General features: G+C 53.6%; 1 protein-coding gene across 1 annotated transcript; it reads right to left on the bottom strand.

Moving 5' to 3' along the window:
- Positions 1-1,553: 1,553 nt before the first annotated feature.
- On the bottom strand, positions 1,554-23,118 carry LOXL4 (lysyl oxidase like 4). The gene is made up of 15 exons (XM_061162339.1): positions 23,057-23,118; positions 18,323-18,637; positions 17,327-17,505; positions 16,234-16,439; positions 14,692-14,730; positions 14,313-14,532; positions 13,226-13,409; positions 12,927-13,081; positions 12,026-12,193; positions 10,820-10,982; positions 7,954-8,197; positions 6,762-6,877; positions 5,632-5,768; positions 5,165-5,276; positions 1,554-2,845 (listed from the first exon to the last, which is right to left on the bottom strand). Exons 2-15 carry the CDS (start codon positions 18,600-18,602, stop codon positions 2,775-2,777), a joined length of 2,274 nt encoding a protein of 757 aa, XP_061018322.1. The 5' UTR covers positions 18,603-18,637; positions 23,057-23,118; the 3' UTR covers positions 1,554-2,774.
- Between the last annotated feature and the right edge of the window lie 220 nt (positions 23,119-23,338).

The raw sequence follows: 23,338 nt of genomic DNA on the forward strand, positions 1-23,338 counted from the left end.
AATCAACCACCTCTAACTTTGATTTATCCTTATAAGTAGATCGAGAGAAAGGATTTTTTTAGCCAGTACTGCAAGGTATGGAGTGCCCTTGTTTCTACCATTAGTAGAAAAATGTGCTTTTTAGTTGTAGTTTTTCTAGTAGAGGAAATTAATATACACTGGCTGGAGATAAGAGGGCCTGCCCAGGCCCAACACAGACTTGTGCTTGGAGGGGACCAAATCCTTGGCTGTATCCACACCATGCCTTCACACACAGAGCTAACTGGAGAGCTCCTTATAACTGCCACTGGCTCTATTAGATACTTGATAAGATAGCTAATGCACTCTGCTATGCGTGTATATTGCTTCTGATATGTTGAACTTGTGAATCCCAGTACTACCTGGAATTTATATCAGAAAGATACATTCCCCTTTGATTTCCAGTATACTCCTCATAGAAATCTTTGTGGGATAGGAATAAATTAGGCATTTGAATGGTAAGCTGAGTTCCTAATACTTCAATTTCTGTGAGACGGAAGAAGGCCAAGGTGAAAAATCTTCGGACGTTTTTGGTTCTGTCTGGAATTTGGTGGTTGGTATTCTGTTAACATTCCTCATTTGGTTACAACTCATGCCAGCCACATCTTCCCATGTCCTTCCCTTTCAACTCAGAGGCGTAACAGCACAAGCCTTATATAGCTTTTTCCAAGAATTAGAACCGGCTGCACCTATCACACGTGTGATGTGGGCACTAAGAGCAGAGCCGGTGGCTGGCCGCTGGCCGGCTTTTTCTGGCCTTCTTGGAAACCGGATCCAGCCAGAAGCTGTGGGTAACCTCCGTGCTGGAATCTAGTCATCCGTCACCACACGCTCCCCCACCAGCCACACATTCTTTCACAGACCATTAGCTGCATGTGTGACTATAATGTTGTTACTGTTTGGGAGATGTTTGCTGGATCCAACAGGAAATCAGTCCTCCCCTTGTTTACCTAAACTGCCATGCCAAAGTATAACGCTCCCTCTGCCTAAGGAAGGAGTGAGGAAGTTGAGAAGAGGGGAGGTAAAGAGAAGAAGGAAGAAAGCTCTTCTTTGTTTTCACAGAGGATACCCCAGGGTGGATATCCCTTTCTACTCCCTAAGGAGGGGCAGCTCTCCTGTGTGGGGTTGGGAGCATGGTAATTCTGCCCCATCTACCACCATTCACTTCTTGCAGCCTTGGTTGTAAAAGTTTACCATCTTCAGACTTTTCCTTCTTTCCTCCTATTGCTCATCCACTAACCTTTCCAGCCCATGATTTACCATGGAGCCTAGGGAGGGAATTGGGAAGCAGTGTGTGCATGCATGCTAAGTCGCTTCAGTCATGTCTGACTCCTTGCGACCCTTGGGACTGTAGCCCTCCAGGCTCCTCTATCTGTGGGACTCTCCAGGCAAGAATGCTGGGATGGGTTGCCATGCCCTCCTCCAGGAGATGTGTGAGTAGCACGTGTACCCCACACATCTTAAGAAACCAGGTCACCAGGAGTGAAAAGGGGTAGACTTCGTGTGCTGGGAACTGCCAAGAATCACAGCCAGCCTTGCTTTGTAGCAGTCCATAGTGAGCAACCTTTATTGGCATGAGGGCGTCAGACCTGTGAAGATCATCTCTCAAGTGTGTCCAAGTGGAGACAGGATTAAGAATCACGTCCAAGAAGATCATAGGATCTTAACCTCACCTGAGCAAGAGCATATCACAGCCACATCGAGCAGAGATGGTGGCCTTTCCTAAAGTTTAATCCTTAACTAAAGTAAATCCTACCCCTTCTGACTTCCCCATAGTCTAGCCTTCACTCTACTAGACCTGTCTTCTTTTTCCTGCAGAGATGAGTGGCCTGTTTGACTGATGTTCTTTCCACTTCAAAAATTTATTCAGTGGAAAGTTCACTCCAGAAACCTGGGGGACTCGACATTTAGGCCAGTCCTGAGATGCACAGTGATCTCGCCTGCTAGGTTTATGACAAGTATTTTTCCCTGGCAGAGACCCTGGCAGCAGCTGGGGTCCATATTGCCCCAGTCATCTTTCTTTTGGGCCTTTTCTTGCTGCTCTGCAGTAAGGCTGTATCTGGCCACTTCTGTGAAACCTGCCCTGTCTCAAGCACTCAGGAACTGGTGGTTTGGGCCCATCAGGAGATAAGGGGATGCCTGAGGCCGAAGCCTCCAAGGACATTAGAAACAGCCATATGTGCAGGAGGATAAAGATAAGGACACTAAAGAACAGACTCTTGAAGATCATGACAGCTGAGTTCTGAGTATGGACAGATCAAGCGAGGAACTCAATTCACCAGCTTCTCTGCCAGGTGTGACTTTGACACAAGTTGTGTCGCTCAGAGCTCCTAGCAGAGAGCTGACTCTTCCTCCTGTGTATTTGGCCCTCCTCTGAGACATCTGCAAAGCACCATTTAGTTGGGGAGCCAGGCCACAGTCCATTCTTAGGGAACTGCTACCTCCTGAACCAGGAGCTCAAGGGCAAGATCCCGGGAAGACCAGGTCTCCTTGCAGGAGAGGAGCTCAGCTGAACAAAGCCTGGAGGCCATAGTCCAGAGACCAGAGGTGCCCAGGGATCAGACCCAGAGCCATCCCGAGGGAGCGGTGCCATTCTGGTTTGGTGATCTTGCCATCTAAAGGCTTCCTGAGCGGGTTCCTGGTGCCTCTTGGCGCTGGCCCCTTTCTCTCTGCGTCAGGGCTCAGTGAAGGGCATGGCTCCAGTAAGCTGAGGTATCTGGTGTGTGGGCAGCAGCTGGGAGCGTGTGGTGACGGCTTCAGATGAGGTTGTTCCTGAGACGCTGCTCCTGCTCCTGGGACAGCTCTGTGTTAGCTCGGTATGAGTCCCCTGTGGACCGAAGGACGACAGGTAAGTAGCTGACCTCACCAGAGTCCTATCCCCTCACTGACAACTTTACAAACACCAATACATCCTGTCTGGCTTGGCCTTTCCATTGGGTTAGTCATGGGCACAGACAATGACCTATTTTAGAGAAATAGATGCCAACAGATGCCTGGCTACAGGAACATGGGAAAGAATAGGCTATTGAGTGGGAAGGGTTGTGCTGGTCACTCTCCTTGTCCCCTCCCCACGTTCATTCTCTATCCTCCTTTGATCTCTCGGAGCCCTGGAGACCTGACCCCTAGAGACTGCCTCACCCTGGCTCCCTCCTCTTCTGGCTTCTGGTTGACTTAGCTCAGTGGAAAGCAACAGGAGACTAGAGGATGGAAGGAGAGAGAGGTTGGGCTATTTCCTCCCCTGTCCTGCAGCAATGGTCTCCTGCGATTCCAGCCCCACCAGCCCCTCTTTCCTCCTCAGCACAAGTGTTTACCTGGCTCCAGGGTAGCCTTGGCCCACTTAAGCCCAAAGTGATAGCAACATTTCAGTCTTCCTTATCCCTGGATATCTCAACATCCTCCTCTCCCTAGTCCTGCTCACACCTTTGGATAGTCTTCTCATTAAATAACCTCATACTTGCACCTGAGTGCACCCTCTGTTTCCTGCAAGGACCCTGGAGGGGTCAGAGCTGCGCTGTTTCCTTTCTTCCTTGCTCCTCTGGACCCTGTGCAGCCTGCCACCAGTGTCATGGAGCCTCTGCCTCCACGCCGGCAGCCTTAGGTCTCTAGGCTCCAACTCCTAATTCCTCTCCTGTTCCTGTCTTGCTTAATGGCAGCAGAATCTATTCCAGTCACATCGTTTTCAAATCCTTACTCCTCACTGTCTTCATCCACTGCCAGAGTTATCTTTTGAAAACATAAATCTGATCTTGCCTCTTTGACTGAAATTTGTTATTGGTTTCTAGAAGTCCATAGGATAAAGTCCATTCTCTTAGCAGGAACCATCATAACCCTCCATGCAAAGAACACTAGTGGACTTGGGTACATAGCCCTATTTTACAATAGAGAAGACTTCTGAGTGGAAATTTCTTCACTGTCTTAAAGCTGGAAGGTGGTTTTGGAAGCTGGAACTGGATTTGGTGCCCAGTGAAACCTGAGGCCAAATGCTATGCTCCTTCTCCTGCTCCTCCCCTCTGACTTCAGTCTTCCCTCTGAAGTCAACACAAAGGTCCCTTCCTCTGAGGAACCTTGGGCTCCCCAGGTGGAGCTAGTGGTAAAGAACCCACCTGCCAATGCAGGAGGTGTAAGAGATGTGGGTTCGATCCCTGGGTTGGGAAGATCCCCTGGAGGAGGAAATGGCAACTCACTCCAGTATTCTTCCCTGGAGAATCCTATGGACTGAGGAGCCTGGCAAGTTATTGTCCATAGGCTTGCGAAGAGTCAGACAAGATTGAAACAACAGCACTGGGGAATCTTGACTGGCCTACAGGCTGCTATTCAGAAAGCACTCTGCTTGCTCAGCCTTAGTTCACAGTGGTTCGGGGTACTCAGTAGGACTGGGGTATCCAACTGCATGTTTGCTTACCCTACCTGACACTCAGCTCTGCATTTTACTCCTATTTATGTTCCCAGAGGCTGGCACAGTGTTCGACATAGAGATAGTCGACATATTTGTCGACTAAATGAATGAGTCTGCTCCTCCCACTATGTGCAAAGTGTGGGTGTGAATGCACACACCCCACAGGAAATGCAAGCATTTAAAGGTTGAAGACAGAGGAATTACTACCTTTCTTTACGGGCAAGTGGGGCAATCACCTCCTTACTCTGGGGTGTATCTGCCCCCACTGGATCATTGTTTCTTTGTCTGAAACTACCAGTTCTGCAAGCGTCCAGAGCCCTATTCTCCATGTAAGCAGGGATCACAGCTGGAGGTAGCAGCACAGAGCTAGGGGACTTCTACATTTGCCTGTGAGGCAGGCAGCCTGGGATGGAGAAACTAAGATCCTATGAAAGGAAAGGGAATAGTAACAGACTGGAAAAGGGAAATCCTGACTTGGCCTGAAGTAACAGGAAAGAGTCCAGAACAGACGGGAGACTGCATTTTCAATCCGAACTACCTTAAGGATAAAGAGGGACTTGGAAGTAGTTAGTGGGAGAGGTGGGTGAAGTTTGTCCTGGAAATCTACCTTCTATGAAGCTGTCAAAGGAAATTCATCTCTGTTCCATCCCCAGCCTTGTACACGCACACTCTACTTGCACACAGGGACGCTGAGGGTCTTCCAGCGCCCCGAGCCCACATGGGGATGGCCGCAGAGTGGCCCGCGGGTACCTGTGTGGCAGTTGTGCAGCCAGACCCGTTGCCCGTCGTACTTGCAGCGGCACCGCATCATGTTGTTTGAGAAATCTGACTCTGCCACCTCGAACTTGGGGTTCACGACCACCTGGAGTGAGAGAAGCATTGGCTGAAAACAGGCAATTTGGCTTCTGTGATAACCTTTACATTTCATGCAGTCTTGGTGGCATGTGTTGGTATTCTTCATTAATCCTTACAATCACCCCAGGAAGTAGGCATTAATGTCCTTTTTCTTTTTACAGATGGGGACTGAGTTTTGACTTGCCCATTGTTCCTTGACTCGGGACTCAAACCTAGATCCTGGATCCTGACTTTTTTTTCCCCTACAGCATAGCCCCCTCAAGTGCCAGACATGTCAGAGATCCTATTTATGAAGCTCTTCCTTCATTTGACCTCAGAGAACTTTCAGAACATATATGGAAGAAATGGAGAAGCGCTCTTACCTGGAAGATATAATCCCCAGGGCCCACGTCTGTGATATCCACCCACTGGCAATCAATGTCATGTCGGTAGGTGTCCCAGCAGCCAACGGTCACTCCTTGTTCCCCAAAGTTGGCACACGCGTAGCGCCTTTGCATTCCTGTAAGGGAGGGTACTGATGGTGACTGAGGCTCTCAACAGGTGCTCGGGACAAAGTACCTGCTAGGTTTTTCACATCCTTCAACATTTAATCCTCATACCAGCCAGCCTTGCCAATTGAATGCAGTCAGACTAGGGAGTTGAGCTTCCTAAAGATCCTGCCTATCAGTGCCAGAAGTTCTACTAACCATGAATCCAGCACTGTACCACAGGCCATCTGTGACAGAGATCATTTGTTTGGATACTCTTGTGGAAATTCCTGCTGGCCTAGGAAATGTGACTGGAAGATTTCAGCCCTCTATGCTAACTCACTTGTCCATCCAACCTGGTGTTCCACCATGCCCTTTCTAAGGGCTACGAACTGTGGGTATACAAATAGGAATCAAATAATCCATGTCCTCAAAGGACCAGCGGAAGTGAAACAGGTCAGCAACTGTTATCCAAAAAAAGCGTTAAGTGTTTTAAAAGTGGTACACAGTACTCTGGGCTTCCCAAGTGGCTCAATGGTAAATAATCCGCCTTCCAATACAGGAGATGTGAGTTTGATTCCTGGCTGGAGAAGATCCCCTGCAGAAGGAAACAGCAACCCACTCCAGTATTCCTGCCTGGGAAATCCCATGGACAGAGGAGGCTGGTGGGCTATAGTCTGACATGACTTATGACTAAATAATAATATGCAACATGCTGGGAATGCAGAGGAAGTAGAGAAGGTAAGAAATTCATCTTTATTTGTGTTTTGGCTGTGCAACACAGCTTGTAGGACCTTAGTTCCCCAACCAGGGATTGAATCCAGGAATGAAAGCGCAGAGTCCTAACCACTGGACAGCTAGGGAATTCCCAGAAATTTGTCTCTTTGAATCGCCTTGAGGGCTGACTGTGGCCAGGCCCCAGTCTCCAGATGCCTAAGGCTGTTGAGCGGGCCAGAGGGGGTCCTGACCTCAAAGGAGCCGGGGGAATATGACAGAGGAGGATATGCTGACAGGAAACCACGTACCTGTGGGGCAACTTGTGTCCTCTAGGCAGAAGCTGGCCTTGTGCCCCTCGGCCACCTTGGAGCCATTGAGAGTGAGGAGGTCGTAGTGGGTGAAGACCTCAATGCTGTGGTAGTGCCTGTGGAAGAGGCAGGGCCGTCAGCCTGGCAACAGCAGGAGAGGAGTCGGCAGGGAGGACTGAGCCACCAGGCCCCATCATTACCCAGAGAGGAGCGTTATAATAGCAGGGCAGTGGCCTTCTCCCTCCCAAACCTAAGATTAGTATGACCCTACTTTCCTGGCACCCCTGCCAGGCAGCCAGACATAGCTGCCCCCATCCCCCAGGGTCTCAGCCAGGTGAGGAGAGGTCAAAGCTCCAGGAGATGCTGCCTGGCTACAAGGCCAGAGCCCTGCAGGTGGAAGGAAGGGACACGACCAGAGACTAGCCCAGGAGCGGAGCTGCGGAGCGTGGAGGGACGCTTATGCTGCTCCCTGCCAGCCTGGGCCCAGATGGCTACCGTTGTTTCCGGTCCAGTTCTAATGACAACTCCATCCATGCTACAGGGAAAGATGCTTATTATCTCAGCGAAGTCGAGTCCCAAAGTCACTGCCCGCTCCTCTCAGCTTTCCCCACCCACGGCTATGTGAAGGAAAAAAACACCCTTTTCCATTCTGTCTTTGCTGTAGACAACGTCTCTCCTTCTGTCTGGGCTGGAAGCTGCTGATAGGAAAGAATGCTCATTGTCCCCTTCCAGCACTAGCGGCGTTTCCTTGCTCCTCCTTGGGGGCCTCACTTTGCAGCTGCAGAAATCAACCAGCTTTTTCTGCAGAGCCAGCATCCTGGATGGGATGGCTATTTTGGGTCTCCAGGTTTCTAAGAGTCCCCATCTCACCTGGCTGTTAAAGACAAGGCTTAAGGCCCCCAGAGAAATATCCTTCTAACAGAGACCAGCTCGGCTGGTGAGGACCACTCTGTAGGATACCACAGGGGAGGTGAATCCATGGGTATGTCCAGGGCAGGTGAGAGAGCAATGGAAAGGCCAGGTGATGCTCGGGATTCCTCACTGCCTCGTGGAGGCGGGGCTGGCAGCATGTCTAGGAAGGAAGGCTCTTTCCCTGAGCTCACACCCACCCCTCCCAGGAAGGACCTGACTGGTTGGGTCCCCGCACCCTGGTTTTGGCTCCCTAAGGGCTGAGGCCCGAGCAGGCGTTCACCTGTGGCACTGGTGCCAAATCCAGCTGTGGCGCCCCATCTTAGGACGGAAGTCGGCCCGGCCCAGGTTGTGGATCTGTGAGGAGAAGCGCAGCAGACGCCGGTGTCCATAGGGCCAGTCCATGCGGTCAGCGGACTGAGACAGGCAGTTCTCTTCGTGGGCGCAGTACAGCAGGCTGAGCGGGCGGTCCTCCAGGTAGGCTGTCTCCTGCACCAGCTGGGCGTTCATCACGAGGTCCGGGGCACCTGGGCACCGTGGAGACACCAAGGTGAGGGAGGTAGCCGGTTTTGCTCTCCGGCCTAGGGGACAGGCTTGCCTCCAGATTGAGTGCTTTTGGAGGGCCCGGGAGAGTAGGGCGGTTTAGGAGTCAGAAGATTTTCCTGGTGACTCAGACGGTAAAGTGTCTGTCTGCAATGCAGAAGACCTGGGTTCGATCCCTGGGTAGATCCCCTGAAGAAGGGAATGGCAACCTAGGTCTGTATTCTTGCCTGGGAAATGCCATGGACAGAGAAGCCTGGTGGGCTACAGTCCACAGGGTCACGAAGAGTTGGGCACAACTGAAGTGACTTAGCACGCAGCACGCATTAGGAGTCAGGAGATGTGAGTTCTCATAACAGGAGAGATCTATCGCCTTAAGCTAGGAGGCTGCTAGTGTCACAGTGGAGCTTGCTGGCTTTGTAGCTAGACCACCTGGGTTCCTGTCTTGGCTTAATTTCTGTCTACACCACTAAGGGAAATTGTTTATCCTTTCGTCTATCATTTTCCTCATGTGTAAGATGCAAATAATGAATAATATCAGTGTGATAGTCCCTGTAACGAGCTGAGATCATGGTGTGGCCTGTGGCAAGCATGCAGTGACGTAAGCTAGCGTTGCTTTTGTAGAGTATACCTTCGCCTATAAGCCTCACTCATATAACCTCTCGGAAGCTCTGCTGATGCCAGGCTTGTCACCTCAGCTCTTTCTCTGAGCCTCAGTTCTTGCAATGTGAGAGGGAGAGGGCTGGAGATTGCAAGAGTTCATCTCTGAACCTGCTCCTGGGCTCCGTTGTTCTGGACCATTCTGTTACATGTTCTGAGACCACACTTCCTCCAGGGCTCCTCTGCTACCCTGATGGCCACCATGGGTGTCCACACCGGGACACTGCGTGGCCTGGTGCATGGAGTCCACCGTGCTGGAGCCTGCTCAGTGCCTCTCTGGTTCACTTCCCGTCACAGGGGCTCTTGCCCTCCTCGGAGCCACTGTGCCATCACTGCGGTCCCTTGTATGTCAGCGCAGAAATGTGGAGATCCACAGCTTTTGCCTTGTAACATCGAGAGAGAAAACTGCCAATTCTCAATGCTCGTTCATGCAAAAACTGGGTTACAGTTTAGATTTGGGGCAGAGCCATCGCTGACAATGGTGAGACGGGAACACGGGTTTATTTTCAGCGGACGGGCATCAGGGTGGGAGCTGGTTTGCTGGATGATGTCTGTACTATCACTAAATGCTCTTGGAATGCCTGAAGTATATTTTGGAGACGGACAAGGGTATGCCCATGGGCACACCCTAGAATTTCTGAGGGAAAGGAGTGCTTTCAGAGAGAAGAAGAGATGGTAAAGACAAGAAAGAAATGAGAAAAATCACAGAGGAGAAATGGGGACAACCACAGGGATGGTGGGTTGACTGTTTGTGCTCAGCCGTTGTGAAGTATCAAATGAATTCAGGAGGAAAGCTGCCCCTCCATCAAGGGGCACAGGGTCCCAGGAGGGGAGAGAGTGGGGAGCCGGCCCCCAGTATGCTGGGAGTTGTGGCTGGAGACCCACTCGGAAATCCCATCACCCTGCAGGGGAGGACGTGCTATAAAGGCTGGTGCTCTTCCAAAGGGTGCTGATCAGAGTGAAAGCCTTAAGCTTGCTGACAAAGCTGAAGGATGTCTTGGCATTGAAACCTGCTGGGAAGAAGGTCATGTGGCCACTTGGGTTGGGGGCAGCCTGCAACCTCTGGACTGGATATAGTTCTTGGCCCAGACCTGGTTGGCATATGTCAAACAAAGACTGCTACCATAAGAATCTGGGGGTGTGGGGTAGATGAATGCCTCAAAATGGTCTTGACCTAAAATAAAGCCTTTTGGGTAAATCCCACAGCTCACCATAAAGCCCACATGTCCTCACATTTCTATACCCTCTACAACAGCTTTCAAACTCTTTTCTTACTACAAACTACAGTAAGAAATATATTAATATTTTATGTTGTGATGTGCATGCATGCTTAGTTGCTCAGTTGTATCTGATTCTTTGAAAGTCCCTGGACTGTAGCCTGCCAGGCTACCCCTCTGTCCATGGGATTTCCCAGGCAAAAATACTGGAGTGGGTTGCCATGCCCTTCTCTAGGAAGAAGGATCCTCCCTGGATCTTCCTGACCCAGGGACTGGACTCAAGTCTCCCACATCAACTGTACTGGCAGGTGGATTCTTGACCACTGAACCACCTGGGAAGCCCTATGTTGTGACACACAGACATAATATCAAGAGAAAAATACTACCCTTACTAAATGTAACATGCTGTTGCTGTCGTTTTTTAACTACTGGTCATGACACAAACACTGAAAAACACTGTTGTGTATCCTCACATTGTCAGGTACTCTCTGTCTTAATTCTTACATTAACTCCATGAGTGGGGCAGAGCTTGTATCCCCACGTGGCAGGTGACCTGGCCACACATGGCAATGACAGAGCTGGTGCTCCACATCCAGCCCTCCCTGTACTCCAAACCCTGGGGCCTTGGAGCTGGAACCAGCTCTCAGGGCCCTTCCTGAGGATGGGAGTTGCAGGCTTGGCAACCCAGAGGAGCCACATCCACCCATCCCACTGGCCGCTCCCGTTACTCACTGTCTGTGCAGGAGACTCCGGCTGAGAAGCGCCCAGCGCCGTGGGAGCAGTGCACTGGCCCATGCCTTTGACACTGCTGCAGGGCCAGCTCTGTGCCTGAGCAACGCACCCCGCTCATGACCACTTCTCTGGCTCCGGGTGTCCCCTGCCAGTACCAAGTGTCCTAAGGAAACAGCCAGCATCCCCTAGTCAGGGCTGAGACACGCTCTTAGACATGCTCTTAGTCACCTGACTCCCACTAGAGGCTTGAACCCCGGCCGACCACCCTCACCCAGCTGTGCCTAGCCTCGGCCTGAAGATCTTTAGTGATACCACTTTGGACCCCTCTGGTATTAGACATGCCTTCCATGTATGAGGTCAAAATCCACTGCTGTGGCTTCCACCACTGGCCTTGTTCCCATCACTCTCCTTGACTGCAGCCCTCAGCTGTTTGAAGACGATGGTTTGGGCTCTTCCTGTCCACTCAGGCCTGTCCCATTTCCCCAGCTGGTCTTCATATAACCCTAGATGGCTGGTTGTACTCAGGATTGAGCCCAGTTCTCCAGGGTGAAGGGTGCCTAGTACTACCAGGCAGGCCACTACGGGTGAAGCTGAAGCAGTTTCTCCATAGCAGCCTTGCCCCAGGCCTCTTGATTTCGTTTCCTTGATATCTTTTGAGTCTATCCACCTGTCTCCCCCAGGACTGCCCTGTCCAAGCCAGCAGCATTCTCAGCTGGGCACCTGCAATAGTGTGCTCCTCTGTATTCACAGTAATCCCCACCCCAACAGTTTGCCAAGTAGCAAGGAAGAAATCTTTAAAAAAAATCTGCCTTGCACGCTTTGAATGGTTTTGCTCCTGCCTCCTCCTCCACCCTCGCACTTCACACCGATTAATCACTCTAGAAGCCGCACTCCACCCCTGATTTCCTCAACCAAGTCAAGTATCCTCTGACCACAAAGTCTTCACAAAGGCTCTTTACTCCCCCACCTCATCTGGCTCATCTCTCCTGCAGATAGAGTTGTGTGCCCGTTGTGTGAACGTTTTAGGAAAATCCACCTCCCTCATGTGGCGACATGTGGCGACAGACTGCTCCATGAGGCAGGAACTGTGACTTGTTCACCACAGGATCGCCAGCACCCAGCATTCATTGGTGCATAGTTCTACTCATAACTAATTGTTGAATGAATGAATGAAGGGTCAACAGCTTTAGCATGGCAGAGACCTACCTTGATGGCATGGCTGGCAAAGCCCAGGCCAAGCTGTCGACAGGCCACCATGGCTTCGCTGAGGCCCCAGTGGTCGCTGCACACGGCCCCCCAGCGCTGGACGCCGTTCACCTCCACCTGCACCTCCACCACCCCCTCCTCGGGGCTGCGCCCACCGGCCAAGCGCACCTGCAATGGTCAGGGGTATGTGAGGAGCAGGGCCACTTTAGGAGGGGGAGCGCATGGGGCTGCTGGCTGGGAGACCTGTCCAGGCCAGCTCACCACCCAGCCCTGGACATGACACTCCCCTTCTCTGAGTTGCTCTCCTCTGTAAAGTGAGCACATTTTATGGGATAGTCCCTAAAGTCCCTGCCCGCTTGAGAAAGTTGACCCAGAGTGCCTGCACCCAGGCCTTGCCTTCCATCTACCTGAAATCCTGCCATTGATGATGACTCGCCAATTGCCAAGTGCTTTCGTATCTATCGTCACATTCACAGTGACCCTCCGGGACAGCTGACCCCATTTTACAGAAGAGAACCAAGATCAGAGACAAGAGAGACTTGCCCGCAAGCCAGGTTAGCATGACGCTTGAACTCTGACCACTCCCCGGTGCTGACACCCTGCGGCCCTCTGCCCTCGGGCCACTTCTCTCTCAACTTCACGGGGGACCTGACGGAGCAGGGCGGGCGAGCCCATCCGACTGAAGAGTCAGTCCCCTTGAGACTCTGCCATCTCTGAAGGCCAGAGCCTGGCCCTGAGGGAAAGCAGGCCAGACCAGGGGAGACTCACAGAGGAGAGGGCAGTCCAGGCTGACTGCAGGCAGGCTCTGGGGCCCAGAGCTCTAGCCGCCTCTCACAAACCCTCCCCACTGGCTGCATGCAGTGTCCGGGGCTATCTCAGGGCTGCCCAGCCCCGAGCTCACCTGGTCCTGGAAGCCCATGTTAGGAATGTTGCATCTCACGGCAGCATCGTTGTCATGTTGGCAACCATTCTGGGACCCTTCCAGGGAAGGGCAATCACTGAGGGTCCGCTCGTATCCCCCGCAGCGTACTTCACTCAGGTGGATGGGCCCCAGCGCTACAGCAGGGAAGGGGGAGAAAGGCCGTGTGAGGCTCCATCTTGGCAGCCTAACCCCTATGGCAGCTGCACCTTGGGACCACCAGGGCATAGATCAGCAGCACACCCAGGCTCTCCTACCCCACCCCAGGCCTCCACACTCACCCTGGCCCAGCTGGGCCCCAAAGAGGGCCTCCCGAGCAGAGCCGAAGCCAAGCTGGCGGCACACGACGCTGGCGGAGATGAGGTTCCATCCATGGTCACAGACGGTGCCCCACTGGCGGTTCATGAGCACCTCCACCCGGCCCTCGCCCACCTGGGCCCCCGAGCGGAGGCGCACCTTCATCTCCTGCTGGGAGAACACCTGGCTTCAGGGAGGGTGAGGAGGAGGCAGGCATAGGGCCTGCACCCCTTCAATTCAGGCAGAGCCAAGTACCGGAGTTCTAGTCTCATCTCTGACTCCTGCAGCTATTGCCTTGAATAAGTTGTTTTCCTCAACCCTCTCCTCTTTTTTCAGTAACAAAGAACCACCACAATAATAATAGTAATAACAAATTCATAAATTGTTATGCAATAACAGTAACAATAAACGTAATAATAAATTCCAGCCCCAACAAAAGAGCCTCAGGAGCTGGGGTCCCTGGGCTCCACAACCTGCCACCTAATCACCAGGCGAGTCCCCTCCTCTCACCCAGCCTCACTGCTGCTTTGTCCTTCTGGGCTGAACCTAGAGCAACGCTTCCCCAGCAGATCTGCGAAATGATTTTAGAGACCTGCGGGGACGTGGTGGTGATGAAACGCACGGTGGAGAGGCCATTTCCGTCATTCTCTCCCATCCCTTCCTACACCATGAGGAGACCCTCTCACATGGAGCCGTCAGCCTGCAACGCCTCCCCAGCACTTGCTCTTTGCTTTTTACAACGAGGGCCAGGCTTGGGCTCAATACCTTCGGCCCTCGATGGTACACAGCTACAGTGTAATTACAGTTTTCACGGTTACCTTCTATTCCTGGCCAGTGAGGTCAGCTTTCCATTTATGGTAGGGTTATAAATGGGCCCTTTTAAATAAATCCCAAAGTTCAACCATTCTGGGACTTGCTCTCCTCCTGGTCTGAACCAATGTCCCCTTGATGGGGGGTTCGCCTCCCTCTTCCCTTGAGTCGCCTCCCACCAGTCAGTCCCTCCCCACGGAGCAGGGTCCTGCAAGTGGGGCCTGGGCCTCCAGGCCTGCGGGCAGGGCCCTGGGGACCCACCTCTGCCCTGGACTCCTTGCGCCCAGGCTTCGCCTTCGGAGGACGGAAGCGGGGCCCTGCCACACAGCTGACCACAGCATGCATGCCACCGGGGCAGGCCGGCCGCAGCTTGCCCTGGGCTGGCGCCACCTGCAGCTGGCAGTTGGCCATGTGGGGCTCTGTGCCCAGGCAGTTGACACGGTGGATCCAGAAGGAATTCTTCTTCGTTAGGCTTTTTAGTCTGGAAGACAAGGGAGACTGAGGGTGGAGAAGGGGTGCTCAGAACTCTGGGAGGCAAGGCATTGGGGAGGGGAGAGGGGCCTGGAGAAGGGGAAGGGGGAGGAAGGAGGCCCTTCATGCCACCTCATTTGCATCCTCCCGTGAGGGCGCTACTCCTTACCTAGAGTTGGGGTCCTTCATCTTTGAATCCCAGACTTTCCTGGAGGGGAGGAAATAGGGGGGGAGTGGAGTGGGTGCAGCCCAGCCCTGTCACCCTGGCTCCTCAGAGCTGTGCTTGAGTTTGCACTAGACTTCACATTTGGTACACTTGTTCACAAATCTTATTTCAATGCTGAGCTTCACCACAGTCTGAGAGGATGGCTGCTCCACAGATAAAGACAATCTCCACTTCACAGCGAGGGAAAACAGGGCCCAGCAGGGTCCCTTGACTAAACCCAAAGTGGGTTCCCCTCTGCACTGGGCTGCCCAGGGCAAGTAGCTCCAAGCTCATCCTTTCCCGTCTATTTGAAGGGCAGCCTTTAGGGAGCAACCTCATGAGAAGGGGCCCAGGCAAAAGTCCTCTGGGGACAGGTGGAAGTTGAAGGCCTTTCTGCTGGGGGCTGCCCACCCAGAGACACTGAGGCTATAATCAGGGTTGCCTTCCTCATGGGTGGTAGGCAAGTCAGCCAGGCCCAGATGTGCAATTACCGGGCAGCAGGGAGTCAGGGACCCAGACCCCAGTCATGCCCAAGGATAGAGCCACGTGGCTGGTCTTGGAAACTAGGGTCAGCTAAGTTAGAGACACAGAGTAGAACAACTGATTGGGGATGGTAAGGGTAGATGACTCACGTCCTGTGGGAGATTTATCCCCTGATGAGAAACATATGAAGCGCTCACTGATCAGAGTGGGTAGAACCCTGACTGGTAATCATTTACAGGCTGATGCAATCTTGTGACAGTTCTGTCACGTTTCTGACAGAATATTTTTATGTCTCCTCTCCCAAATGCCTCCGCACCCCATGCCTGGCTTATACACAACCCAATCGGAACCTGGCTTAGATCCGAGTCGAGGAAATTTGCTGGGTCAGGGTTCAGAGAATTCCCTGTGGATTGGATGACTGAGGCCCAGATGCCCTACCAAGGCCCTGAAGCCTGTTATCAACAAAGCTTAGACTGGGACCCACACCATCTGTCCTTGTGGGCAGCACTGTATCTTTACTACTCAGGTCTAATTTTCTAATCAGGAACATAGTTCTACATTTATTTACATTTCATTTTGGGAGTATTCTGTGCTACAGTCAATTCTTTCTATCTGATTGGCAAGTATGATGTTTATTTTCTGACTGTTTCTAGGGATTTCCCAGGGTCTAAAAGTTCATCTTCACTCTTAATTATTTGAGAGATCCATAACCCCAGAAATCCAGTGACATTCCTTGGCTGGGCCTCTTTCCCTCCCAATCCCAACACCCACTGAATGTCCTCCATAGACACCACTCCTGCCAGTCTCACTGCAGTCTGCAATGTCCCAAGCATATGCACACAGACACAAACACACACATGCATACATGCATGTGCACACACATGCATGTACACACACATGCACGCACACATACACGGGCACACACACACACATGCACATGCATGCATGTGCACACACACTCAGCCACTGCCCCACACCCCCGCCTCCTGCATAGCCCTCCTACCTGTAGTGGTGCCTTCCTACCTGTAGTAGTGGCTGTCGACAGGTGCCTCGCTGGGGAAGCCCAGCATCCCGCACACCACCCTGCTGTTGTTCCTGGTCCAGCCCTGGTCACACACCTGCCGCCAGTGGCCCTCGTACTTCACCTCCACGGCTCCCTCAGTCACCGGGCTCTGCCGCTTGGCGCTGGCGAGGATGGGCTTGAGCCGCACCTCCTCCAGCCGCCGGTCCTGCGGGATATGTGGTCTCCGTGGGCCCCAGGAGTCCTGCCCCTGCTGAGCCCGCTGCAGGTCTTCACATGGGAAAGCTGGGGCTCGGAGCACTTAGAGATCACGCCACCCAGCACCCTCATTGGATGGGCTGGAAACGGAGGCTCAGGGATGGGGAGGCAGGGTCCAAGGGCACACAGTGAGTATGAGACAGAAGCTCAATGTGTTTAGGGTCCTTTCCTGAACCCCGGAGAGGACCAAGCAGATTCACACCCTCCCTGGGTTCAGGATGGGAGCCCTTGGAGTTTGGGAGGCTTCTATCCAGCACAGGGGGACCTTCTTCATGGCACCCTGGGGAGGGCGGAAGATGGACACCGACCGACTGCTTGAGACCACGGCAGGATCCTTTGGCCCTTGAGCCCCCTGCCCTGGTCCTGAATGACTTGGACCAGTGTGGGGCCGCCTGCCATGGCTACCCCAGTCAGTGGGCCTGGGCCAGCTGTCCTCAGGCTGAGTCTGCCCGGCAGCAGAGGGTAAGAGTCAGAGACCTGCCCTGCCTTCCCCTGTTGTTTGGCTTGGGCTGTTTTTAGCTCCGGTTTGTTTGTGCCCGGAAGACACAGCAATTGTGGCTGGGCCTTGTGGGTGAGGCAACCCCCTACCCTCTCATGGGGAGCAGCTTCAGTGATTCCCGGCAGGCCCAGCCTCGAGTCCCTGCCCGCCTGCCTCAGGCTGGGGCGCTGTCCGTGCACCTGCTCCAAGCCACAAGCAGGTGTCGGGGCCTCAGGGACACTTCCCAGCCTGCTCTCTGCTCCCTTTCCTCTCCCTCCTCCTCCAGCCTCATCACCTGGAGGACCTCTATTTCCTGACCACCCCCTCAGCTCAGGCAAGGGCCTGAAGAGCCTCCTCACCTGGGGCCCGAGGGCGTTGGAGACCCTCTCAGAAATGTAGCCACGCTGGCGCTGGGGGTGGCATACCACTCCGACGTCCTCTGAGTGAGTGCAGTCACTGACACCCCAGCCGTTAGACCCGCACTGGTCCAGGGAGCTCTCTGTGCCCACACAGTGCACATTGTCCAGCCAGATGGGTCCTGTGGGGGAAGGATGAGTGATGCTTGGGGACAGGCACAGAGAGACAGGCCCATGACTTATTTCTGCCTCCCGGATAGGACCCCACTTTCCTCTTCCAAAATCTGAGTGGGAAAGGGGGGTGGGAGAGGGGAGTTGGTTCTCCTGGGAGCTTGGTATACAACCCTGCCTACAGCCTCCTCTCAGAATCAGATCCCAACGAATCTGCTTTTGGAAAATGCCAGGTAGTTCTAGCAATTAGGTCTATCTGTTCCCTCATTCATCCATCTAGTCATTCACTTATCAGCATTGCTGAGCACCTATTGTGTGTGATGGACTTCCTTGGTGCTCAGCAGTAAAGAATCTGCTTGTAATGCAGGAGATGTGGGTTCCATCCCTGGGTCAGGAAGATCCCCTGGAGGAGGGCATGGCAACCCACTTCAGTATTCTTACCTGGAGATTCCCCATGGATAGAGGAGCCTGGGGAGCTACAGTCCATAGGGTCACAAAAAGTTGGACATGACTGAAATGACTGCACACATTTTATCATGAGTCTACCATGTGGTAAGTGCTCAATAAACATGACTGAAATGAATGCATGCACACATGCATTGTATGTGATTGCTATGTTCAGAGAACTTAGAGTTGAGTGGTAGTGATGGTGGCAATGGTGATGGCCTCATTGCAAATGAGAATGCATGGGTAGGACAGGTCATTTGAGCTGGGTATTAAAGGATGAGTGGGGGTCTCATCTGTTCTGTTGGAGTCTCAGGGAGCCCACCCCTGAGAGAAGCCCATTGCCATCCCCCGTCGTTCTGCAGGGCAGCACCAGTTACTCACCCTCCCCTGAGCCATACTTGGCGCTATGGGCCCAGGTCAAGGCACCCTCAAAGCCTAGCTGGCGGCAGGCCACCATGGCCTCCTGAAGCGCGAAGTCGTCATCACACACGGTGCCCCACTGACCCTGGTGCAGTACCTCCAGGCGGCCCTCCTCTGGCTTGCTGCTGGGGCCCACCAGCCGTAGCTTCATGGTGCCCAGGGACTGTGGCCTGCTGGGAGGGGCCTGGCCCAGCAGCAGGAGCAATGGGAGCAGGGGGAGGGCGGCTGGTAGGAACCACATTATGGTGACTTCAAGGTCAGCTGGGGTCAAGGCACCTGGGGAACAAGTAAACATGACAAGGATCACCACCTCTGACCTCAGGCCTCTTTTGCTGGCAGAGACAAAGGACAGCCTGGGCCTTTGCAAATGTGTGTGTGTGTGTGTGTTGGGGTGTTGGGTGGGGTGTGTGTGTGGTGGCACAGATTGAGTCTGGGCTCTGAGATTAGTTCATCTGGCTCAAACCCAGCATTCCTTGGCCATAAGTTTAGCTTTCCTGAATCTCAGTCTCCTCATCTGTAAGGTGAGGATAGTAATCCTTGCCTCCCAGTGTTGCTGTGAGTGTTGAATAAAACACTGATAAAGTGCTTATCCTGAGCCTGCCACATGGTAAATGCTCAATAAAGAACTGTTTTTGATGTAGTCTCCTATGGAGGAAGGGGCTTCCCAGATGGCACTAGTGATAAAGCATCTGCCTACCAATGCAGGAGATGTAAGAGATGTGGGTTCAGTCCCTGGGTTGGGACGATCCCCTGGAGAAAGGAATGGCTACCCACTCCAGTATTCTTGCCTGGAGAATCCCATGGACAGAGGAGCCTGGCAGGCTTCAGTCCACGGGGCCATAAAGATTTGGACACAATTGAGTGACTGAGCATATGCATGTAGAAGGGGGGGGGGGTCCGTAAGGGCTAGACTGTTCAAGCTGGAGGAGGTACACGATATTTGGTGTAACCTCCTGACTCCAGAAAGAAGGAATTAGGATCTAGAGAGTTTAAGAGACTTGCCCAAACCACACAGCAAGCTCCACCTCTAGGAGGTGCATGATTTGTACATTGAGTCAACAAACGTTTTTGGAACATTTGCTTCAGGCCAATGATCAGGCCAGGTGCTGGGACAAAGAAGTAAACATGTCAAACACTACTCTCTGCCCTCATGAAGCTCAGAGATGAAGAGTCAGGGAAGGCTTTCAGAGAAGGGACATTTAAACAGGGCCTTGCCGGATGAATAAGAGTTCTCCTCAATGGGAAAGGGGAAACAATAAGGAAGAAAGAGGGAAAGAGGTGAGTTTGTGCAAGAGCAGAAAGTGCCCTTTCTTAATCCTGTACTGCAGTATCAGTGACTTGGAGGGGACCAAGGTGGAGGGACAGGCTGGGGCCAGAAGATCAAGGGCTGTGTGCACCATGTGGAGCGTCTGCCCTTCATCCAGTAGGAAGTGAGGGGTCATGGGAGTATTTGAGGCAGTGACCAGACATGGGAGAGGGCCCCCATGTCCAGGAGGCTATCATCAGATGTTCTTTGGGTCCCCACAGGGGACGAGTTGGGGGCTGGTCCTCCCCCCGCTCATATGTTAGCAGCCTTGGTCCTGGTAGCAAGGTTGGGAGGAGCACAGAGAACAGCCATGCCCAGCTGCAGCTGTCAGACTGTCTGCAGCCACGGGTGTTGAAGCTCCTGCATGGCCAGCTCTACTGCTGACGGGCAGCCAAGGCCGGCCCAGAGGAGCGGATGGACAAAGTTTGGGTCCTTGGCTACTTCTTTAGTGCTTGAGTCTTAAAGGGGCTCTTTCTGGGGACAGTTCCCCTTCTTCCATGGCCACTGCTCTTCTTGGGGCGTGGGCGGGGGGTGGATTCCATAGCTGGGAATTCACAGTAGGGAGGGTCTTAAGGGGCCTCTTGCCCCTTCCTTCCCCACAAGCGAGTTTCTGGCTGAGAATCAGTCCTTATTCCTTCCTGCACCCAGCCCCATCTCCCTTCGCCACCAAGCCTCCTGCTTTGGCCGGCCCAGGGTTGGGGGCAGTAGGCATCGAGAAGTGCACAGATGAGCTCAAGAATGAAGCTCCATGGGAATGGGGACTTTGTGCTGCACCCCCAGGGCCCAAATAGTGCCAGGTATGTAGCTGGCACCCTGTAGGTATCTGCAGATTCAAGGATGTGAGGTGGCACAGCACAGTGCTTAGGCAGGCAGACTGGGGGTGAGGAGCCTGTGTTCACATCCCACCTCTACCGGCTGGTTTCTGGGTGTTCTTGGGCAAATTATTTAGTTCTTCAATGCCACAACGTCCCCCCTCTGTAAAATGGGGATAGAATTCTTGTGAAGATCAAATGCATGAAAACATGTTAAACCCTTAGAAGAGCAACTCTCAATGGTTAGTTAGGTATTATTAACAGCAACTGAAACAGCTATACTATAGAACCGTTGCCTAGGTTGGTCCCAGCCCCTCCCTGGACAAAGAAGGACTAGAGGGGGTGGCCCCAACTCAACAGTGAGTCCCCAGTACTGATCCCCTTCTTTTTCATACTTCTTCCAACACAGACTTAAGCACCGTTTTCTTCACTCAGGAGCCGGTGGGGGTCCCCACTGGCTGTCACCACATGCAGAGTGCTCTCTGCTGCAGGGGATGCCCCACTCCCTCTTCTGTGCACCCCTGAGGAGGTGGCCAGCTAGGGACTAAGCCAAACCAAAATCACCATGGAAGAACTGGGCTCTGGGCCCTCCAGCTGTTAGGTCCCAGAGGTCACACTGGGTCTGGCCTAAGAGATGACCCTGCTCCCCAATAGCAGGAGTCAGGATGCTCCTCATTCTGCCACCAAATAATGTGACACGAATCAGAGGCTTTCTTCTGAGATACAGGTGCAGCTCCTCTAAAATGACACGGGGCCACTGGACATGCTGTGATGGGCCAGGGGTGGGCTGGGCAGGCCTATTGTGTGACTGACATCCCTAGAGAACTGTGGAGGCCGCATGAAAGGTTGTGGGCAGCCCTGGGCCAACAGGCTCCCTCCCCTCCAAGGAACCTCTGTGGGGACAGGGGTGGGCCTCTGCTGAAGGACCCTGGGTGCTAGAGCAGCTCCCTGCCATGAAAGCACCCCAGGAGGTGGATGGGCAGTAGCAGGAACCAAGTCAAAAAACAGAGAGTCTAGCCTTCCTGCCCACTGCAGCTGCCTCTGCAGCTTTTGCTCACATCACATTTGTCTACTCAGGTTCCCCAAAACACATCCTCCGTTTCCCAGTCTCCAAGCCTTTGCTCTCATTGTTCCTTCTCCTTGGAGTACCCTTTCCCTCTAGCTCAGAATGTGAAATTCCTACACATCTTTCCACACACGGTTCAACGGCTCCCCCTCCATTAAGACCCCCCACCCTGCCCAGACCCCGAACCTTCCTAGCATTTGGTGTCTTTGCTTCCTGTCCCCACAACCCAGCGGAGTGTCTCCCCACAGCTGTTCCCCCAGCACTGAGCACAGAGAAGAGGACCAGGCTGAGAAGCCTCTCTAGAGAAGGAAGCAGCCTCCAAAGTGGCAGTGCTTTTCCCAAGTGAAGGAGAGAGAGGGTCAGAAGGAGAAGGAAGGCTGAGAAGGAGAGGAGGTTAATAATAAGTTATCATTATCATTATCATTATACATTAAAAAATATTTATTGAACACTTATCTCCACTTGACATGAGAAGATGAGGCCCTGGGAAGCTAAGTTATTTGCCCAGGCAGGATTCAAACCCAGGCATCATGGTTCCAGAGCTGGGCTCTCAGAGAAGGATGGACATGGAAGGAGGGGGAAGAAGGAAAGGCGGTAGGGAGATGAATGAAATTCCGCCCTGCAGCTGGTTGATTTATGACCCAGCCGTGGTGTGAGGGCACTGGGCTGGTTGCCAGTGCTGAGTGCAACCAAGTGGCAGATCCAGGATCCTGCCAGCTTGAAGGAGACAGGCACCTGAACCAGGTGCTGCCAGGGACCCCGGCACCTGGCCTGACCTGGCCCTGCTAGGGGGACTTAAAGCGCCCAAGGGTATTGAGGAGAGAGCACTGGGGTGGTATCCTGGTGGGAACTAGCCTTGGGAACCACTAGAAGCTTCTTCTCTAGCTCTCTGGGGAGGGGGTGAGGCCCCCCTCTCAGCCCTGATATCCTCCCTGGGACCACTATCTGTGGCAGCCTGACACAGTGCAGACAAATGTCCACGTGTTCAGGCATAAGACCTGTGAGGTTGAAGCTCTCTGCCCACCTTTCACCTCTGCCTTCCAATCTCCGATCCCGGGCAAACCCCTGGGCCACCCCAGCACACTCAGTGTTGGTCTGTTTCCTCCCAGAGTCCGGCTCCACTCTGCCTCTGTGTCCCCTAAGTCACAGGAGTGACATCTGAGCCCACCTGCCCCTTCTCCTGCCCCGCCCCCAACCCAGGGAGAGAAGCCCAGAGAAATGGTTGGACTACACGCAGCGTGTCCACAAACAAGACACGCAGGCACCCGAGGCCGCAATGCACCACCCAGGGAGGGCCTTGGGCCAAGATCCCCAACTTGGACACTTCCACTGGCAACAGGTTGGAACAGAGCGACTAGCGGGCCAGGCTCACTGTCCAGGGGACCCCCATCCCTCCCATTCCCGGCTTTCAGGAGCCCTCAGAGACTTGCAGACCTCCAGAGAGACAGAAGTCAGGCAGACAGACAGGACAGCTAGAGACAGACCTGGCCAGGCACCAGGCAGGGGCTCACCGGCTGGAGCGCGACGTTGCGGGGCTGGGACTGGACTCTGCGGCCAAGCAGCGCTAACCGGCCTCCTGGGCGCCCGGGGGCCCTTTTATCCGGCTGCGGCCCGCGGCGCCCCCACCCCGCCCGCCGCGGAGGAGGCCCGCAGGCCCCGCCCCCGGGCGGACCTGGGCTCGGCGGGAGCCCCGCCCGGCCGGTCTGCCCCTCCGAGGACTTGGCGAACCCCCACCCCGGACGCGATCCAGGGCGGCCAGGCGCCCACTGGCAGTACGGTGGCCTGGGAAAGCC

This window comes from Dama dama, chromosome 15 (genome assembly GCF_033118175.1).
Source record: "Dama dama isolate Ldn47 chromosome 15, ASM3311817v1, whole genome shotgun sequence".
Taxonomy (NCBI): Eukaryota; Metazoa; Chordata; class Mammalia; order Artiodactyla; family Cervidae; genus Dama; species Dama dama.